The sequence below is a fragment of the Elephas maximus genome, chromosome 7 (assembly GCF_024166365.1).
Source record: "Elephas maximus indicus isolate mEleMax1 chromosome 7, mEleMax1 primary haplotype, whole genome shotgun sequence".
Classification (NCBI taxonomy): Eukaryota; Metazoa; Chordata; class Mammalia; order Proboscidea; family Elephantidae; genus Elephas; species Elephas maximus.
The window spans coordinates 62,210,306-62,233,016 of record NC_064825.1 but is presented as its reverse complement, the minus strand read 5'-3'; the positions used below and the strand labels follow the sequence as shown (position 1 = coordinate 62,233,016).

Here is a 22,711-nt window from a genome sequence, read left to right as displayed (position 1 = left end):
AGACTCAACACTGTGAAAATGTCTATTCTACCCAAAGCGATCTACAGATACAATGCAATCTCGATCCAAATTCCAATGTCATTTTTTAACTGAGCTGGAGAAACAAATCACCAACTTCATATGGAAAGGGAAGAGGCTCCGGATAAGTAAAGCATTACTGAAGAGGAAGAACAAAGTGGGAAGCCTCACAGCACCTGAATTTAGAACCTATTACACTGCCATGGTAATTCAGAACAGCCTGGTACTGGTAAAACCACAAATACATAGACCAGTGGAGCAGAATTGAGAATCCAGACACAAATCCATCCACATTTGAGCAGCTGATATTTGACAAAGGCCCAAAGTCCATTAACTGTGGAATAGACAGTCTCTTAAACAAATGTTCCTGGCATAACTGGATATCCCTCTGCAAAAAAAAGAAACGAGGCCCATACCTCACACCATACACAGAAACGAACTCAAAATGGATCAAAGACCTAAATATAAAATCTAAAACTAGAAAGATCATGGAAGAAAACATAGCAACAACGCTAGGAGCCCCAATATGTGGCATAAACAGAATACAAAACATTACTAACAATGCACAAACACCAGAAGAGAAACTAGACAACTGGAAGCTCCTACAAATCAAATATCTGTACTCATCAAAAGACTTCATCAAAAGAGTAAAAACACAACCTACAGGCTGGGAAAAATTTCTGGCTACGACAAATCCGATCAGTGTCTAATCTCTAAAATCTACAAGATACCTCAAAACCTCAACAATAAAAAGATGAATAACCCAATTAAAAAATAGGCAAAGGATATCAACATGCACTTCACCAAAGAAGACATTCAGGTGGCTAACAGATACATGAGGAAATGCTCACGATCATTAGCCATTAGAGAAATACAAATCAAAACTACAATGAGATACCATTTCACCGCAACAAGGGGATAGCATTAATCCAAAAAACACAAAATAATAAATGTTGGAGAGGTTGTAGAGATTGTAACACTTATACACTGCTGGTGAGAATGTAAAATGGTACAACCATTTTTAAAATTGATTGGGTACTTCCTTAGAAAGCTAGAAATAGAAGCACCATATGATCCAGGATTCCCACTCCTTAGAATATATTCTAGAGAAATCAGAGCCCTCACACGAATAGATATATACACACCCATGTTCACTGTAACAGTGTTCACAATAGCAAAAAGATGGAAACAACAGAAGTGCCCATCAACGGACGAATGGATAAACAAATTATGGTACATACACACAATGGAATACCACACAACGATAAAGAACAACGATGAATCTGTTAAACATCTCGTAACATGGATGAATCTGGAAGGCATTATGCTGAGTGACATTACTCAGTGCAAAAAGGACAAATATTGTATGAGACCACTATTATAAGCACACAAGAAATGGTTTAAACACAGAAGAAAAAACTCTTTGATGGTTATGAAGGTGTGGAGGGAGGGAGAGGAGAATTCACTAACTGGATAGTAGATAAGAATTATCTTAGGTGAAGGGAAGGACAACACACAGTACAGGGGAGGTCAGAACAACTGGACTAAACCAAAAGCTAGGAAGTTTCCTGAATACAATCAAACACTCTGAGGGACAGAGTAGCAGGGGCAGGGGTCTGGGGACCATGGTTTCAGGGACATCTAGGTCAACTGGCATAACAAAATTTATTAAGAAAATGTTCTGCATCCCACTTTGGAGAGTGGCATCTGGGGTCTTAAAAGCTAGTAAGCGGCCATCTAAGATACATAAATTGGTCCCAATCCACGTCGAGCAAAGGAGAATGAAGAACACCAAAGACACAAGGAAAATATTAATGTTAGCACAAGAGACAGAAAGGGTCACATAAACCAGAGACTCCGTCACCCTGAGACCAGAAGAACTAGATGGTGCCCAGCTACCATCAATGACTGCCCTGACAGGGAACACAACAGAGAGTCCCTGATGGAGTGGAGAAAAGTAGGTGCAGAACTCAAATTCTAGTAAAAAGGCCACACCTAATGGCCTGACTGAGACTGGAGGGACCCTCGAAGACTGACCCCCAGGCTCTCCGTTAGCCCAGAACTGAAACCATTCCCAAAGCCAATTCTTTAGACAAAGATTAGACCGGATTATAAGACATAAAATGATACTCGTGAGGAGAGTCCTTCTTAGCTCAAGTAGAAACATGAAATTAAATGGGCAGCTCCTGTCTGGAGGCAAGATGAGAAGAAAAAAGGGATAGGAGCTGGTTGAATGGACACAGGGAATCTGGGGTGGAAAGGAGAAGTGTGCTGTCACAGTATAGGGAGAGTAACTATGGTTCCACAACGATGTGTGTACACATTTTTCTATGAGAAGCTAACTTGAACTGTAAACTTTTACATAAAGCACAATAAAAAAAAAAAAAAATAGGATTTAGAGCTAAGAAGTATGAACCAGTAAGAAATGTTAGAATACTCTCAATGCGAACTCAGGCAGACATATGTTTTTCTCCATGAGGTATGTTTTAACATCTTAAAATTACCACTCTCCAAACAAGACTGCTTTTTATGCAATCCTACATGTTATCTTAGTACAATCTTATTTCAGGTATGTTATTAGGAAGTCTTGCTAATATTAAGCAACTCTTCAGACTTTGGGTTGCTTTAGTGAAATAAGCAGATAATGGAAGAGACTCCAAATTGTGCAGGCCTAAATATCTATCTGTTCCACCTATCTGTTCAAAGTTAACTCTGGCTAATGACTATATGACTCAACGAAATACACAGCCACTTTAGGAAAGAGGTTTAGTCATTTTTCTAGACAAATTAACTGTAATCACTGATGTGGTAACGTTTGCATGGGACTTCATTTCTTTATTTAAAAAAAGCCATGTCAGGGCGGGGCCAAGATGGCAGACTAGGTGGACGCTACCGCGGATCCCTCTTGCAACAAAGACTCGGAAAAACAAGTGAATCGATCACATACATAACAGTCTACGAACTCTGAACAACAAACACAGATTTAGAGACGGAGAACGAACAAATACAGGGAGACAGCGATTGTTTTCAGAGCCAGGAGCCAGCGCACCAGGCAGGTGACCTTCGGAGCCCGATTTGGGGCACAGCCCAGGGGGGCAGACGGCACAGACAAGGGGCCCAGCCCTAGCCCCCGAACTCATCCCGGGAGCGAGCCCAGCCAGTTGGCGTGGGCGGCGTGGCAGCGCAGCCGATGGGAGAAGTCCCCGGGAGGCAGTCACTGGTCTTGGCGCAGGGAGAGCAGCGTGCCAGCCAGGGAGCCGTCCCGCCGGGAGTTTGGCGGGAAGCGGGCGGGGCGTGAGCGCGGGGACCACCTACATTTCCCTGAATTGACCCCGGAGGGGGGGTCCAGTCGTTCGTGCGGGATGCGCCCACCCAGTTCGCGCCAGTGGCGTGGCGCAACGGAGGGAGAAGCCCCCGGGAGGAAGCGACTGGTCTTAGAGCGGGGAGAGCAGAATCCCAGCCGGGGAGCCGCCCCGCCGGGATTTTGGCGGTGCAGGCAGGGCGTGAGCGTGGGGACCACCTACATTTCCCTGAATTGACCCGGGGGGGGGGTCCAGTCGTTCGAGCAGGAGGCGCCCACCCAATTCGCACGAGCGGCATGGCGTGCCAGAGGGAGAAGTCCCCGGGAGGCAGTGGCTGGTCTTGGAGCGGGGAAAGCGGCGTCCCAGCTGGGACACGCAGTCGCACTCGGTTCGCGGGAGCGGCGCGCGACGCGGCTGGAGGAACAGGGAGCCCCCGGGAGGCAGCGACGGATTTTGGAGACGGGAGTGCACCGTCCCAGTAGGGGAGCCTTAACCTTGGGGGTGGGGCTGACAGCGGAGGATCTGACCGTGACGCCAGCGGGCCAGACCCCCCGGGGCGTAATCTCCACACACCTAGTACATATAGGCGACGCGCCCCGCGGAAATCTCAGATATAAGAGTCATTCCAAGTAAGACAAACAACTCTGGCTATATTCTGAGGTGCTACACTCCGAGCTCTCTGACCCCTCCCCCACCCTCCCCAGGCAGCTCCATTAACATCCAAAAAGCCTGAGCCAGAGGGAGAACTCTGATAGGGATCTGACTGCATTTTTTTTTTTAGCGGATTTTCTGGAAAAACTAGTTTTCCAGTGATGGCTCAGAGACAGCAGTCCATATCAAACCACATAAAGAAACAGACCATGACAGCTTCTCCAACCCCCCAAACAAAAGAATCAAAATCTTTCCCAAATGAAGATACAATCCTGGAATTATCAGATACAGAATATAAAAAACTAATTTACAGAATGCTTCAAGACATCACAAACGAAATTAGGCTAACTGCAGAAAAAGCCAAGGAACACACTGATAAAACTGTTGAAGAACTCAAAAAGATTATTCAAGAACATAGTGGAAAAGTTAATAAGTTGCAAGAATCCATAGAGAGACAGCATGTAGAAATACAAAAGATTAACAATAAAATTACAGAATTAGACAATGCAATAGGAAGTCAGAGGAGCAGACTCAAGCAATTAGAATGTAGACTGGGACATCTGGAGGACCAGGGAATCAACACCAACATAGCTGAAAAAAAATCAGATAAAAGAATTTAAAAAAATGAAGAAACCCTAAGAATCATGTGGGAATCTATCAAGAAGGATAACTTGCGAGTGATTGGAGTCCCAGAACAGGGAGGGGGGACAGAAAACACAGAGAAAATAGTTGAAGAACTCCTGACACAAAACTTCCCTGAAATCATGAAAGACGAAAGGATATCTATCCAAGATGCTCATCGAACCCCATTTAAGATTGATCCAAAAAGAAAAACACCAAGACAATTATCATCAAACCTGCCAAAACCAAAGACAAACAGAAAATTTTAAAAGCAGCCAGGAAGAAAAGAAAGGTTTCCTTCAAGGGAGAATCAATAAGAATAAGTTCAGACTACTCAGCAGAAACCATGCAGGCAAGAAGGGAATGGGACGACGCATACAGAGCACTGAAGGAGAAAAACTGCCAACCAAGGATCATATATCCAGCAAAACTCTCTCTGAAATATGAAGGAGAAATTAAGATATTTACAGATAAACACAAGTTTAGAGAATTTGTAAAAACTAAACCAAGACTGCAAGAAATGCTAAAGTAGATTGTTTGGCCTGATGACCAATAATATCAGGTACCAGCAATACAAGGTCACAAAACAGAATGTCCTGATATCAACGCAACTCAAATAGGGAAAGCACAAAAACAAACAAATTAAGATTAATTCTGAAAAATAAATAAATAAACAAAATAATACACATAACAGGGAATCATGGAAATCAATAGATAAACGATCACAATAATCAAAAAGAGGGACTAAATATAGGAGGCATTGAACTGCCAGATGGAGAGTGATACAAGGCGATATAGAACGATACAAGTTAGGTTTTTAGTTAGAAAAATAGGGGTAAATAATAAGGTAACCACAAAAAGGAATATCAATTCCATAACTCAAGAAAAAAGCCAAGAAGAATGTAACGACTCAACTAACATAGAAGTTAAACATTATGAAAATGAGGATCTCACAATCTACTAACAAAAACATCTCAGCACATAAAAGTATGTGGAAAAATGAAATGGCCAACAACACACATGAAAAGGCATCAAAATGACAGCGCTAAAAACTTATTTATCTATAATTACGCTGAATGTAAATGGACTAAATGCACCAATAAAGAGACAGAGAGTCACGGACTGGATAAAGAAACACGATCCATCTATATGCTGCCTACAAGAGACACACCTTAGACTTAGAGACACAAACAAACTAAAACTCAAAGGATGGAAAAAAATATATCAAGCAAACAATAAGCAAAAAAGAAGAGGAGTAGCAATATTAATTTCTGACAAAATAGACTTTAGACTTAAATCCGCCACAAAGGATAAAGAAGGACACTATATAATGATAAAAGGGACAATTGATCAGGAAGACATAACCATATTAAATATTTATGCAGCCAATGACAGGGCTGCAAGATACATAAATCAAATTTTAACAGACTTGAAAAGTGAGATAGACACCTCCACATTTATAGTAGGAGACTTCAACACACCACTTTCGGAGAAGGACAGGACATCCAGTAAGAAGCTCAATAGAGACACGGAAGACCTACTTACAACAATCAACCAACTTGACCTCATTGACTTATACAGAACTCTCCACCCAACTGCTGCAAAATATACTTTTTTTTCTAGTGCACATGGAACATTCTCTAGAATAGACCACATATTAGGTCATAAAACAAATCTTTGCAGAATCCAAAACATCGAAATATTACAAAGCATCTTCTTAGACCACAAGGCAGTGAAACTAGAAATCAATAACAGAAAAACTAGGGAAAAGAAACCAAATACTTGGAAAATGAACAATACCCTACTGAAAAAAGACTGGGTTAGAGAAGACATCAAGGAGGGAATAAGGAAATTCTTAGAAAGCAACGAGAATGAAAATACTTCGTATGAAAACCTCTGGGACACAGCAAAAGCAGTGCTCAGAGGCCAATTTATATCGATAAATGCACACATACAAAAAGAGCCAAAATCAGAGAACTGTCCCGACAACTTGAACAAATAGAAAGTGAGCAACAAAAGAATCCATCAGGCACCAGAAGAAAACAAATAATAAAAATTAGAGCTGAACTAAATGAATTAGAGAACAGAAAAACAATTGAAAGAATTAACAAAGCCAAAAGCTGGTTCTTTGAAAAAATTAACAAAATTGATAAACCATTGGCTAGACTGACTAAAGAAAAACAGGAAAGGAAACAAATAACCCGAATAAGAAACGAGAAGGACCACATCACAACAGAGCCAAATGAAATTAAAAGAATCATTTCAGAATACTACGAAATATTGTACTCTAACAAATTTGAAAACCTAGAAGAAATGGATAAATTCTTGGAAAAATACTACCTACCTAAACTAACACATTCACAAGTAGAACAACTAAATAGACCCATAACAAAAAAAGAGATTGAAACGGTAATCAAAAAACTTCCAACAAAAAAAAGTCCTGGCCCGGACGGCTTCACTGCAGAGTTCTACCAAACCTTCAGAGAAGACTTAACACCACTACTACTGAAGGTATTTCAAAGCATAGAAAAAGACAGAATACTACCCAACTCATTCTATGAAGCTACCATCTCCCTGATACCAAAACCAGGTAAAGACATTACAAAAAAAGAAAATTATAGACCTATATCCCTCATGAACATAGATGCAAAAATCCTCAACAAAATTCTAGCCAATAGAATCCAACAACACATCAAAAAAATAATTCACCCTGATCAAGTGGGATTTATACCAGGTATGCAAGGCTGGTTAAATATCAGAAAAACCATTAATGTAATCCATCACATAAATAAAACAAAAGATAAAAACCACATGATCTTATCAATAGATGCAGAAAAGGCATTTGACAAAGTTCAACACCCATTTATGATAAAAACTCTTACCAAAATAGGAACTGAAGGAAAATTCCTCAACATAATAAAGGGCATCTATGCAGAGCCAACAGCCAATATCACTCTAAATGGAGAGAACCTGAAAGCGTTTCCCTTGAGAACGGGAACCAGACAAGGATGCCCTTAATCACTGCTCTTATTCAACATCGTACTTGAAGTCCTAGCCAGAGCAATTAGGCTAGACAAAGAAATAAAGGGTATCCAGATTGGCAAGGAGGAAGTAAAGCTATCACTATTTGCAGATGACATGATCGTATACATGGAAAACCCTAAGGAATCCTCCAAAAAACTACTGAAACTAATAGAAGAGTTTGGAAGAGTCTCAGGTTATAAAATAAACATACAAAAATCACTTGGATTCCTCTACATCAACAAAAAGAACACCGAAGAGGAAATAACCAAATCAATACCATTCACAGTAGCCCCCAAGAAGATAAAATACTTAGGAATAAATCTTACCAAGGATGTAAAAGACCTATACAAAGAAAACTACAAAGCTCTGCTACAAGAAATTCAAAAGGACATACTTAAGTGGAAAAACATACCCTGCTCATGGATAGGAAGACTTAACATAGTAAAAATGTCTATTCAACCAAAAGCCATCTATACATATAACGCACTTCCAATCCAAATTCCAATGTCATATTTTAAGTGGATAGAGAAACAAATCACCAATTTCATATGGAAGGGAAAGAACCCCCGGAGATAAGCAAAGCATTACTGAAAAAGAAGAAGAAAGTGGGAGGCCTCACTCTACCTGATTTCAGAACCTATTATACAGCTACAGTAGTCAAAACAGCCTGGTACTGGTACAACAACAGGCACATAGACCAATGGAACAGAATTGAGAACCCAGATATAAATCCATCCATGTATGAGCAGCTGATATTTGACAAAGGACCAGTGTCAGTCAATTGGGGAAATGATAGTCTTTTTAACAAATGGTGCTGGCATAACTGGATATCCATTTGCAAAAGAATGAAACAGGACCCATACCTCACACCATGCACAAAAACTAACTCCAAGTGGATCAAAGACCTAAACATAAAGACTAAAACGATAAAGATCATGGAAGAAAAAATTGGGACAACCCTAGGAGCCCTAATACAGGGCATAAACAGAATACAAAACATTACCAAAAATGACGAAGAGAAACCAGATAACTGGGAGCTCCTAAAAATCAAACACCTATGCTCATCTAAAGACTTCATCAAAAGAGTAAAAAGACCACCTACAGACTGGGAAAGAATATTCAGCTATGACATCTCAGACCAGCGTCTGAGCTCTAAAATCTACATGACTCTGTCAAAACTCAACCACAAAAAGACAAACAACCCAATCAAGAAGTGGGCAAAGGATATGAACACACATTTCACTAAAGAAGATATTCAGGCAGCCAAGAGATACATGAGAAAATGCTCCCGATCATTAGCCATTAGAGAAATGCAAATTAAAACTACGATGAGATTCCATCTCACACCAACTAGACTGGCATTAATCCAAAAAACACAAAATAATAAATGTTGGAGAGGCTGCGGAGAGATTGGAACTCTCTTACACTGCTGGTGGGATTGTAAAATGGTACAACCACTTTGGAAATCCATCTGGCGTTATCTTAAACAGTTAGAAATAGAACTACCATACAACCCAGAAATCCCACTCCTCGGAATATACCCTAGAGATACAAGAGCCTTCACACAAACAGATATATGCACACCCATCTTTATTGCAGCTCTGTTTACAATAGCAAAAAGCTGGAAGCAACCAAGATGTCCATCAACGGATGAATGGATAAATAAATTGTGGTATATTCACACAATGGAATACTACGCATCGATAAAGAACAGTGACGAATCTCTGAAACATTTCATAACATGGAGGAATCTCGAAGGCATTATGCTGAGCGAAATTAGTCAGAGGCAAAAGGACAAATATTGTATAAGACCACTATTATAAGATCTTGAGAAACAGAAAAAACGGAGAAGAACACATACTTTTGTGGTTACAAAGGGGGGAGGGAGGGAGGGAGGGAGAGGGTTTTTTATCGATCAATCAGTAGATAAGAACTGCTTTGGGTGAAGGGAAAGACAACACTCAATACAAGGAAGGTCAGCCTAATTGGACTGGACTAAAAGCAAAGAGGTTTCTGGGATAAAATGAATGCTTCAAAGGTCAGCGGAACAGGGGCTGGGGTCTGGGGAACATGGTTTGAGGGGACTTCTAAGTCAATGGGCAAAATAATTCTATTATGAAAACATTCTGCATCCCACTTTGAAATGTGGCGTCTGGGGTCCTAAATGCCAACAAGCAGCCATCTAAGATACATCAATTGGTCTCAAGCCACCTGGAGCAAAGGCAAAGGAAGAACACCAAGGTCACACGACAACTAAGAACCCAAGAGACAGAAAGGGCCACATGAACCAGAGACCTACATCATCCTGAGACCAGAAAAACTAGTTGGTGCCCGGCTACAATCGATGTCTGCCCTGTCAGGGAGCACAACAGACAACTCCTGAGGGAGCAGGAGACCAATGGGATACAGACCCCGAATTCTCATAAAAAGACCATACTTAATGGTATGACTGCAACTAGAGGAATCCCGGAGGCAATGGTCCCCAGACCTTCTGATGGCACAGGACAGGAACCATCCCCGAAGACAACTCATCAGACATGATAAGGACTGGTCAGTGGAGGGGAGAGAGATGCTGATGAAGAGTGAGCTAATTAAATCAGGTGGACACTGGAGAGTGTGTTGGCAACTCTTGACTGGAGGGGGGATGGGAAGATAGAGAGAGAGGGAAGACGGCAAAATTGGCAGGAAACGAGAGACTGAAAGGGCTGACTCAATAGGGGGAGAGCAAGTGGGAGAAGGGAGTAAGATGTATGTAAACTTACATGTGACAGACCAATTGGAATGGTAAATGTTCACTTGAAGCTTAACAAAAATTAATTAAAAAAAAAAAAAAAAGCCATGTCATGCTTGGCAATTTAGTGACCCAACTTTCCCATGATAAATTCAGTGACATCATGAGACGGCTATCACATTTTTATAAAGCTGTCTATAGGTTGTTTGTTGTTGTTGTTGTTAAGTGCCGTCGCGTCTGTTCCAACTCATAGCGACCCTATGTACAACAGAACAAAACATTGCCTGGTCTTGCTCCATAATTACCATTATTGTTATGCTTGACCCCATTGTTATAGCCATTGTGTCAATTCATCTCATTGAGGGCCTTCCTTTTCTTCACTGACTCTCTACTTTCCCAATCATGATGTCCTTCTCAAGGGACTGATCGCTCCTGACAATATGTGCAAAGTACGTGAGACGTAGTCTCACTACCCTTCCTTCTAAGATCCTTTTGGTCATACTTCTTCTAAGACAGATTAGTTCATTCTTTTGGTAGTCCATGGTATATTCAATATTCTTCCTTAAGACCACGATTCAAAGGCATCAATTCTTCTTTGGTCTTCCTTATTTATTGTCTGGCTTTCACACGCATAGGATGTGACTGAAAATACCATGGCTTGGATCAGGCGCACCTTAGTCTTCAAGATGACATCTTTGCTTTTCAACACTTTAAAGAGGTCCTTTGCAGCAGATTTGCCTGATGTAATGCGTCTTTTGGTTTCTTGACTGCTGCTTCCATGGCTGTTGATTGTGGATCCAACTAAAACGAAATCCTTGATGACTTCAGTCTTTTCTCCATTTATCGTGATACGGCTTATTGGTCCAGTTGTGAGGATTTCTGCTTTCTTTATGTTGAGGTTCAATCCGTACTGAAGGCTGTGGTCTTTGATCTTCATCAGTAAATGCTTCAAGTCCACTTCACTTCAAACATTCAAGGTTGTGTCATCTGCATAACACAGATTGTTAATGAGTCTTCCTCCAATCCTGATGCCCCATTTTTCTTCATATAGTACAGCTTCTCATATATTTGCTCAGCATACATATCGAATAGGTGTGGTGAAAGGATATAACTGTGACGCACACCTTTCCTGACTTTAAACCACTCAGTATCCCCTTGTTCTGTCTGAACAACTGCCTCTTGTTCTATGTACAGGTTCCTCATGAGAACAATTAACTGCTCTGGAATTCCCATTCTTCACAATGTTATTCATAATTTGTTATGATCCACACAGTCGAATGCTTTGCGCAGTCAATAAAACACAGGTAAACGATCTTCTGGTATTCTCTGCTTTCAGCCAAGATCCATCTGACATCAACAATCATATCCCCAGTTCCACATCCTCCTCTGAATTTGGCCTGAAATTCTGGCAGTTCCCTGTCGATATACTGCTGCAGCTACTTTTGAATGATCTTCAGCAAAATTTTGCTTTCATGTGATATTAATGATATTGTTTGATAATTTCCACATTCAGTTGGATCACTGTTCTTGGGAATTAGGCATAAATATGGATCTTTTCCAGTTGGTTGGCTGGGTAACTGTCTTCCAAATTTCTTGGCATAGACGGGTGAGCACTTCCAGTGGTGCACTCATTTGTTGAAATATCTCCATTGATATTTCGTCAAATTCTGGAGCCTTGTTTTTCGACAATGCCTTCAGCGCAGCTTGAGTTTCTTCCTTCAGTACAATTGGTTCCTGATCATATGCTACCTCTTGAAATGGGTGAATGTCGACTAATTCTTTATGGTATAATGACTCTGTGTATTCCTTGCACCATCTTTTGATGCTTCCTGCATGGTTTAGTATTTTCTCCATAGAACCCCTCACTACTGCAACTCAAGACTTGAAATTTTTCTTCAGTTCTTTCAGCTTGAGAAACACCAGGCGTGTTCTTCCCTTTTGGTTTTCTATCTCCAGCTTCTTGCACATGTCATTAAAATACTTTGTCTTCTCAAGCCACCCTTTGAAATCTTCTGTTCAGTTCTTTTACTTCGTCATTTCTTCCTTTTGCTTTAGCTGCTCGACGTTTGAGAGCAAGTTTCAGAGTCTCCTCTGACATCCATCTTGGTCTTTTCTTTCTTTCCTGTCTTTTCAATGACCTCTTGCTTTCTTCACATATGATGTCCTTGATGTCATTCCACAACTCATCTATTCTTTGATCATTAGTGTTCAACACATCAAATCTGTTCTTGAGATAGTCTCCAAATTCAGGTGAGACATACTCAAGTTTGTATTTTGGCTCTCGTGGACTTTGATTTTCTTCAGTTTCAACTTGAACTTGCATATGAGCAACTGATGGTCTGTTCCATAGTTGGCCCCTGGCCCTGTTCTGACTGATGATATTGAGCTTTTCCATGGTCATCTTTCCACAGATGTAGTCTATTTCCTTCCTGTGTATTCCATCTGGTGAGATCAATGTGTATAGTCACCATTTAAGTTGGTGAAAGAAGGTATTTGCAATGAAGAAGCTGTTGGTATTGCAAAATTTTATCATTCAATCTCCAGCATTGTTTCTATCACCAAAGCCATATTTTCCAACTACTGATCCTTCTTCTTTGCTTCCAACTTCTGCATTGAACCACCAGTAATTATCAATGCAACCTGATTGTATGTTCGATCAATTTTAGACTGCAGAAGCTGATAAAAATCTTAAATATCCTCATCTTTAGCCTTAGTGGTTGGTGCCTAAATTTGAATAACAGTCATATTAACTGGTTTTCTTTGTAGGCATATGGATATCATCCTATCACTGACAAGTGTTGTTCTTCAGGATACATCTTGAAATGTTCTTTTTGACAATGAATGGAAGGTCATTCACGTTGTTATCCCTGGCATAGTAGATTATGTGATTGTCCAGTTCAAAATAGTCAATACCAGTCCATTTCAGCTCACTAGTGCCTAGGATATTGAAGTTCATGTGTTTCTTTCCATTTTTGATGATTTCCAATTTTCCTAGATTCATACTCTGTACTTTCCAGGTTCTGATTATTAATGGATGTTTGCAGCTGTTTCTTCTCATTTTGAGTCATCCCACATCAGCAAATGAAGGTCCCAAAACCTTTACTCCATCCATGTCATTAAGGTCAACTCTACTTTGCAGAGGCAGCGCTTCCCCCCTTGTCTTTTGAGAGCCTTCCAACCTGGGGGGCTCATCTTCTGGCACTATACCAGACAACGTTCCGCTGCTATTCATAAGGTTTCACTGGCTAATTCTTTGCAGAAGTAGACTGCTGGGTCTTTCCTAGTCTGTCTTAGACTGGAAGCTCAGCTGAAACCTGTCCTCTAGGAGTGACCCTGCTGGTATACTGGTGGCATAGCTTCCAGCATCACAGCAACACACAAGACCCCACAGTATGACAAACTGACAGACACATGGGGGTGTCTACTGTAAATATATTCTATAGGTATAGTATAGTAGATTGTCTTGGAAAGTTCTATGTAAATTGTGTGTATATAGAGAGAAATTTATATGTAGAATAATTTCAAAATCATCAAAAAATAGTGAAAGAAATTTGGTGAATCCTTTTAGAAAATATTGTTACATTATCTGCTGAATAAAACCAAGTTTTCAAAATAAATAAAAAAAGAAATGTCAGAATTTCTGGGATTCATATTTTACTCCACATTTGCTATGTAACCTTGTGCAAGTTACATAATCTCTTTCACTCAGTTTCCTCATCTACAAAGTAATAATGAAAGCACTTATTATTGTTTTATAGAAAATAAAATGGAATTACGTATGGTGGTGCAGTGGTTAAGAACTACAGCTGCTAACCAAAACACTGGCAATTCAAATCCACTAGCTGCTCCTTGGAAACCCTATGGGGCAGTTCTATATTGTCCTACAAGGTCACTATTGAGTCAGAATTGACTCGACAACAATGGGTTTATTTTGGTTTGGGGTGTATGTGTGTGTGTATATATATATATGTATATATATATATATATATAGTTCTTAGCCCTATTCTTATCATTTACTAAGCTGGTAATAAATAATAGCTTTTTCTTAAGTTTTCATTACAAAACCTGTATTTTTCTTGGTATTATATTCACCATTCCTTTTTGTTATTCTCATTGTTTCCTAATTTTTATTTAGCTTTAAAACCACTTTAAATGCATTTTTGGAAAAATATAAAAATGAAAATCAGCATACATTAAATTTCCTGGTGTTTTTGCCAATAATCTATACACGTATATATGTATGCACTGTATATTAACATGTAATGACAAATATATATTTGTCATTACATGTTAATATGCAATGACACTTGAATGATATCTTAATTTGTAATGACTTTCCATATGTGCATTACTGAAAATGAAGCCAGGAAATTCAGAACTTCTTCAGTGCAATTTTTTCATCACAGATCTTTTTGACACTGGCTACATTGTCTCGTGGATTCCCTGGTAGATGGGAACCACACTGCAGTGGCAGGGTTCATTTTATTGGGCTTAACAGAAGATGCTACCCTTCGGGTCATCTTCTTAAAAGTCATCCTATGCATCTATTTGGTGACCATATCTAGCAATCTCAGCACAATCATTCTTATCAGAATCTCTTCTCTGCTCCATCATCCTATGTAGTTTTCCTGAGCCACCTGGCTTTGGCTGACATAGGCTATTCATCTTCTGACACAACCAATATGCTTGTAAACTTCCTGGTGGAGAGAAATGACAATCTCCTGTCTTGGATACAACTTGGCTCAGCCATTTTCTTCGGAACAGCTGAGTGTTTTCTTTCGGCTGCCATGGCCTATGATCACTTTTTAGCAATCTGCAAGCCCCTGCATTATTCAACTCAAATGCCCACACAAGTCCATGAGCAGTTATTCTCTGTGGCTTATGTAGGTGGTTTTCTCAGTACTTCCTCCTTTACGATTTCCTTCTTTTCTTTATTCTTTTGTGGACCAAATCAAGTCAATCATTTTTTCTGTGATTTTGCTCCTTTAGTTGAACTTTCCTGTTCTGAGGTCAGTATCCCTGCAGTGGTCCCCTCATTTTCTGCTGGCTCCATCATTGTGGTCACCGTATTTGTCATAGCCATCTCCTACATCTACATCCTCATCACCATCCTGAAGATGCGCTCCACTCAGGACCGCCACAAGGCCTTCCCCACCTACACCTCCCACCTCACTGCAGTCACTCTCTACTATGGGACCATTACATTCATTTATGTGATGCCCACATCCAGCTACTCTACTGACCAGAACAAGGTGGTGTCTGTGTTTTATGTGGTGGTGATCCCCATGTTGAACCCCCTCATCTACAGTCTCAGGAATGAGATAAAGGGTGCTCTTAAGAGAGAGCTTAGTAGGAAAATATCTTGTTAATAAATTCTGTTATTTTCTAGTGTTTGATGTAATAATACATCAAAACTAAAAGAAATTCAGTTTCTGTGTTGAAAATACATCTGTATATCATTAGCCAGTGTGGGGCTTTGTAGTAAATGTGGGAGTGAATTTTCAGGAATCAAATAGTAAATCAGAGACAACAGTGAGTTACCTTTAATGATATTAAATTTAATTGATAATTAAGTAACATATTGGTTCACATGAATAAATTCTTAAACTGCTGAAAATGCTTAAGTTTTATTCATATATTATTTTTCAAAAACAGTTCTTTGTCATAAGTTAAGATTACTGTACTTCCAAACCTTTAAGGCTGTGTTCATTGTCAATAGCATCTTACCCTGATATAAGCTTGGTAACCCTAGTTATGCCTTAATTGAGTACACTCTGAGGGGAATTAGCAAAATTAAATCAGAGAGTAAAATTGCTGGAGCCATTCTGCTTGCAGAAAGGTTATGTGCTGGGGTGGGCTTTGAGGAATCATAAAATTTTTACCTGGGTTTATGGTCTCTGAATCTGGCCTTTGTTGAGAATTTTGTGCACCCCCGCAGAAGAGTATGAGCCCTCCTTGACTAACCTGTAAATTTGCCAATCAGGTCATAAGAGATAACTTCCTCTGGAGGAATGAGCAGTGTACCTGAACTGTTTAGTTACTGAAGCGATCAAACTCTTGGAGTGATTTATTTCAGACCATATCCTGCTCAGGAAGCTCCAGGGGACTGGACTGCTCTCCTGGAGATGGTTAATTAACCTCTAAATGCTGATGACCGTCACATTTATTTCTGTTTCCTTGTCACCTCTTTAGTGTTTTAGACCAAAATAGTTTGTTTATTGAGCTTCACGCACATATTCCCAAAAACTAATCATCTCCCTTCACCCCAAACTGTTCTCTCTAATGCTGTGTATCTCGGTAAGAGGCTCCCTCATTCAATCCAATGAAGTTTTGTTTTTAATCCTTATTTTACAGAGGATGTAACTGAGGCACATAAATATTAACCAAATGATTAGGCTGTAGGGCCCAATAGAGAGATCATCTTACACTTTCCCCCCACAACTGGGAGGCAATTAGGAAGTGTCCTTCTTTCACTGGGACAGTGTCAGCTGGGTGGGGTGGGGGGCTGGGTTTCCACCTCCACCTGTCTTTAAGAAGGTGGTGTGAGTTAGTGCTCCATTTTTGCAAGCATAGTGTTGCAGAGACCCAACAGGAAGCTGAATATACCCACCTGATCCTTACTGTACATCCAACAGGTATATACCCAATAGGTTCTACTAAAAAAACTGATGATGGTTGCACAACATGGTGAACATAATTGATGTCACTGAATTGTACACTTAAAAATAATTGAAATGGCAAATATTTTGTTATATGTATTTTACTACAATGAAAATTAAAAGAAAAGAAGATTGAATACCATCCAGAGTCTCATAATATCCAAAATGTCCAGGACACAATAAAAAATCACTCATTGTACCAAGAAACAGAAAAATCAAAACTTAAATGAGAAAAGACAATGAATAGATGCCAACATCAACACCAAGATGAATCAGATGAATTTTTGAAATTTTCTGACAAGGATTTTAAAATAGCCATAAAAATGTTTCAACAATTAATCATGAATTCTCTTGGAATAAGTGAAAAACAAAAAACCCAAACAGAAAATCTTAGCAAAGAACTGTCATTATTAGTTGCTGTCACGTCAATTCCAACTCATAGAGACCCCATGTGTACAGAGTAGAACTCCTCTATAACATTTTCAAGACTGTGACCTTTCAGAAGCAGACTTTCAGGACTTTAGATACCAGGCAAAGAATTTCAAACCTGAGGAACCAAGATCTCAGATAGGAAAAAACTGTAGAAGGCAAGCTGATATTCAGCAAGCTATTTTTCCTCTTGGGACTTTTGCAAATTCTTAACAAGCAGTAAGAAGGTGAGAACATGGGTAGTGGGTTGAAGCTATGAGGCAGAGAAGCAAACAGCGCTACTGACAATCTTACAGAATTGAAGAGAAAAACACTGGAGTTTTGGGATGGCCAGACAATCAGGACTGAAGGTATCATGATGCCAGAGAAAAGGGAGCAGCAGAAAAATAAGCCTGACACTCAGAATCTTTCTTCTTCCACGTATATGCTAGATTCTAAAACACTGCTAAACAAGAGGATAAGATGCTAAACAGAAATATGCTAAAAACGGAGCACAAATTTTGACAGGTTCACATTACTAAGAAGGCAATTGGTGATTAAAAGTCACTATGGATGAGGATTCCTAATAAACACCTCAGGCTCTTAGTTGGGACTTCTGGAGAGCTACACCAAAAGAGACAGGTGAATTGGAGGTATACAGACACAATACAAGCACTGCAGTGCAGAGTCAAGTTAGACCAGTCACTGACTGTATTAATGTGACATGTGACATGTCCCAAATCCAGATATCTGCCTCTCTTAAAAAACATGCAACAATATCCAGAGCCTTTGCACTTGTTTCATATAAATTGTCTAGCATTTAATAAAAATTACCAGGCATTCAAAGCATACTATACAGAAATATAACATGGTTCCTATGATCTAGACCTACTGGTGTTCTGCCTAGGACAATCCCTTCCCCTTGAGTGTGGGCCAGGCTTGTGATTTACTTCTAGACGATTGCATATGAATATGGTAAAGGTGATGGGAGATCACTCTCATGATTAAAAAAAAATTACGTACAGTATATCAGACTCTATCTTTGTAGACTAGAGAGATTGAGAATCCCCTAATGGCCCTGAAGAAGAAAACTGACATACTATGAACATGGAAAGGGAAAATAAAAACAGAATTAATTGTCAATAGACCTAAACTAAAATAAATTCAAAAGACAGCATTTTAGGCAGACAAAAAATGATTCCACGTGGAAACATGAAAATTCAGGAAAGATGATGAACGAAAGAAAGGTTAAAGACATTACTAAATACAAATGGATGTTGACAGCACAACACAGTAAAATATGTACTGTACAGTCTAAAACACATGTTGAAATCAAGTACATGATAAAGTATAAAAGGCAGAGAAGGTTAATGGATTCATAATTTTAAAAATTGTACATATATCCATGTAGTTACCATCCCCAGTGATTTTCATTTTTTTATGTAGATATATATTTATATCTGGTATCATTTCCTTTCTACCTCAAGGACATCCTTTAACATTTCTTTTAATGTGAGTCTGCTGGTGATAAATGTTTTCAGCTTCTGTATGTCTTAGTCTTTATTGTGCATGTACTTTTGAAATATATATTTCACTGGGTATAGGATGCGCAAGCAGTTTGTGCTTGACTATTAACCTAAAGATCGGAGATTCAAACCCATCCAGGAGCTCCATGGAAGATGAACCTGGTAAAGTGCATCTGTAAAGATTAGAGTCTAGAAAACCATACAGGGCAGTTCTACTCTGTAACATATGGGGTCACCATGAATTGGGGGCTAACCTGCCGGCAGCTAACAACAACATAGATTCTAGGTGGATGGTTTCGTTCTTTCTTTCATTAAAGATGCTCCACAGTCTTCTCACTTGCAGAGTTTCTGATAAGAAATCTGCTGTTATTCTTTGTTCCTCCGTACATAATATGTCCTTTTTTCTGTGAATGCTTTTATTTATTTTTACACAGGTTTAAGGAATTTCTAAACAAACTTATTGAGATATTATTAATCGCATGAGGGGTTTTTTGGGGGGAGGAGACTAGAGATGAGTCAAAATTCATATAAAAAAATTAATCACAGTGACCAATTTAGCAGAATTGAGTACATACACAATGTTGCGCAATCACCATTTCTATCTAATTAACATTTTAATCACCCCAAAATAAAAATTCCATACCCATTAAGTAGTTACTTACCATTCTTCCCTTTTCCCATCCCCTGGCAAGCACCAATCCACCTTCTGTCTCTATAGGTTTAAGTAATCTTTTATATTTCATATAAATGTAATTTTGTAATATGAGACAGAGCCAACTGGATGGCAGCTAACAACAACAAAATAATTTGCAAATAATTTCTTCCATCGTGTAGGTTGCTTTTCACTTTCTTCATAATGTCCCTTGATGCACATTTTCAATCTTCATGAAGTCTAATTTATCTATTGAAACCCTGGTGGCGTAGAGGTTAAGCGCTATGGCTGCTTACCAAAAGGTCGGCAGCTGGAATCTACTAGGTCCTCCTTGGAAACTGTATGCAGCAGTTCTACTCTGTCCTATAGAATCGATGCGAGTCGGAATCGACTCAAAGGAAATGAGTTATTATGGGTTAATTCATCTATTTTTTCTTTTGTTGACATTTGTGTCATACTTCATATCCAAGAATATATTGCTAAAGCCCCACAACAGTTTTATAATTTTAGCTCATATTTACGTCACTGATTCATTTTGAATTATTTTTGTATATGGTGTGAAATCAGGGTCCAACTTCATTCTTTTGCATATACATATCCTGTTGTCCCAGCACCATTTGTGGAAAGGATTATTTTTCCTCTTACTGGTCTTGTACCCTTGTTGAAAATCACTTGGTAATTTATGCATGGGTTTATTTCTGCATTTGTAACTGCATTCCATTAGTCTGTATGTCTGTCCTTGTGCCAGTAACATGCTCTTTTGATTACTGAAAATGAGAATGCTGTGGCACATCTTTAAAGTAATGACAGAAAGGAAAAAAAAGAGGATGTGGAATGAGGGATATCATTGCTGATGTCAGATGGATCTTGGCTGAAAGCAGAGTACCAGAAAGATGTTTGCTTCTGTTTTATTGACTATGCAAAGACATTCGACTGTGTGGATCATAACAAATTATAGATAACATTCCAAAAATCGATATTCCAGAAAACTTAACTCTACTCATGAGGAACCTGTATTTAGACCAAGAGACAGTTGTTTGAACAGAACAAGGTGATACTGTGTGTTTAAACTCAGGAAAAGTGTGTGTCAGGGTTGTATCCTTTGACCATACATGCTCAATCAGTATGCTGCACTGTGGCTGCAACAATGAGCTCAAGCATAACAACTATTGTGAAGACAGCGCAGGGTTGGGTGGTGTTTCCTTCTGTTGTACAAAGGGTCCAACATGAGTTGAAACCAACTCAGTGGCACTGGACAACAACAATATGCCAGTAACATGCTCTTTTGATTACTGTAAGTGAGAAGACTGTGGAGAATCTTTAAAGTAATGAAAGAAAGAAAAAACAAAACTGTCAACCTAGAATATATGTTGTTAGCTGTCATCCACTCAGCCTCCAACTTAAGCTCACGAAGAAAATGTGTAGGACCATAATAAACCAATTTTTGAATGACTATTGCTTTGCTACCAATTATGCAGCCAGGCCTGATATACTATTTCCATCTATTACTGGAGATATCCAATTGCTAAACTGCCATCATCCCATGGCAGCCTCCAATCCCAAATTACTTTCCACTTCTCTGAATCTCATCTCAGAAGCAGCAACCAGTGCAGAACTGATCCCTGCTTCCTCTAGGCCCTCCTCAGAATCCTTCAACAGCAATCCAAATGTTTCTAAAGACATGCACTTCTCTCCATTGTTGAGAGGCATATTTTAGTCCTCCGGAGAGTCATCCCTTGCTGCATCAGCCAATAAACTTGATTTTGTTGGACTATAGGTTTGTTCCTGGTGGCCTTTGGCTAGTTAGGCTTTAACATCACAGTTAGATTATATTTATATTTGAGAGGTTGAACAGAGCTGAAAGTGAGATGTAGGGTATGAAAATAAAAGAGGGTTTCATAGAATGCAGACACCCTGGATGCGTAATGGTTAAGAGCTACAGCTGCCAAACTAAAGGTTGGGAGTTCGAATCCACCAGGTGCTCCTTGGAAACTCTATAGGGAAGTTCTACTCTTCCTACATGGTCACTATGACTCGGAACTGACTTGATGGCAATGGGTTTATGGGTCATAGAGTGCAGATGAATAAAATTTATTGGAGTCAAGAAAGTAAGTAAATTTGAAGTTAGGTTAACAGGGGCGATATGCAAGTGATTTTGAAGTTGTCCTTGTTAATGGCAAAAATAGGAATGGAGAGGGAAGTTGGAGCACACGTGGTAAAGTCATCAATGAATGAGTAGAGGTTGAAAGACTAACGGGAGCATAGAAAAGATGCCAAAATTGAAATGTTATGACTCTCAAAATCGGAAGTGTTTGAGATTGAGGAAGAAATAGAATAATTTACAAAGGTAATAGGACTTTTCCCACCTCTGACTGTCACCTATCAGTCAATACATCAAGGTACTTTGTTTCATAGGTCATACCTTTGAGAGTATGCTATCAATAACTTTAGTTAACTTTTGCACACATCTATATGCTATATCATTTAAATCTTATGAGCAGCCTATGAGATAGAAATTACTAATCCTATTTTACATATAATGAAATTGAGTCTCAAATAGGTAAAACAATTTTCCTGAGCTCGTATACCTGAAACTGAACCCAGGTCTGTTGATGCCCAAAGCCATAAATTATGTTTTTCAAACTATTTCAGTGAAGAACCATTTTTTTCTAACCCTTCATGAACCAATATATTTTATAAAAGATACTAAAACTAGTATTAAAAAAAAGAAAAGTATAAAGCTAACTTTTTAATTAGATTCAACAGACTTAAAATGACACTTTCAAACTGCTATAAAAGTATATGAATGCTTACTCTCAGTTTCTGCCCTTATAGCATTAAGGACTGACAATAAACAGTTTGCTAACTAACACCAGTCCATGGACAACATTTTGAGTAACAAAGGATCGTGCTTTGTTTCTGTTCCCTCATATTACTCCATGGCTTTCTCTCCACAACCTGAAGCCATCAGCTAAGGAAACTGTTCTGTCTACAGGGATGAAATTAATGCCCTGATGGCACTGCATCTGATCTCCATATCCAGCCAATTTTCTATTCCAACAGTTCTTTGTCCAAATCTCTGCTTCCATCAGGATCCTGAGAAAAATACATATGTGAGC

The 22,711-nt window shown here is 39.2% G+C and overlaps 1 protein-coding gene across 1 annotated transcript; it reads left to right on the top strand.

Moving 5' to 3' along the window:
- Positions 1-3,380: 3,380 nt before the first annotated feature.
- On the top strand, positions 3,381-15,716 carry LOC126080098 (olfactory receptor 502-like). The gene is made up of 2 exons (XM_049891405.1): positions 3,381-3,521; positions 14,940-15,716. Exons 1-2 carry the CDS (start codon positions 3,381-3,383, stop codon positions 15,714-15,716), a joined length of 918 nt encoding a protein of 305 aa, XP_049747362.1.
- Positions 15,717-22,711: the final 6,995 nt, after the last annotated feature.

What these genes read in the sequence shown, in the direction of transcription:
- LOC126080098 (XM_049891405.1), top strand. Translation starts at nt 3,381, where the DNA reads ATGCGCCCACCCAGTTCGCGCCAGTGGCGTGGCGCAACGGAGGGAGAA. An exon ending in TTTGGCGGTGCAGGCAGGGC is followed by an intron (nt 3,522 to 14,939) that starts GTGAGCGTGGGG and finishes CATTCTTATCAG; the next exon opens with AATCTCTTCTCTGCTCCATC.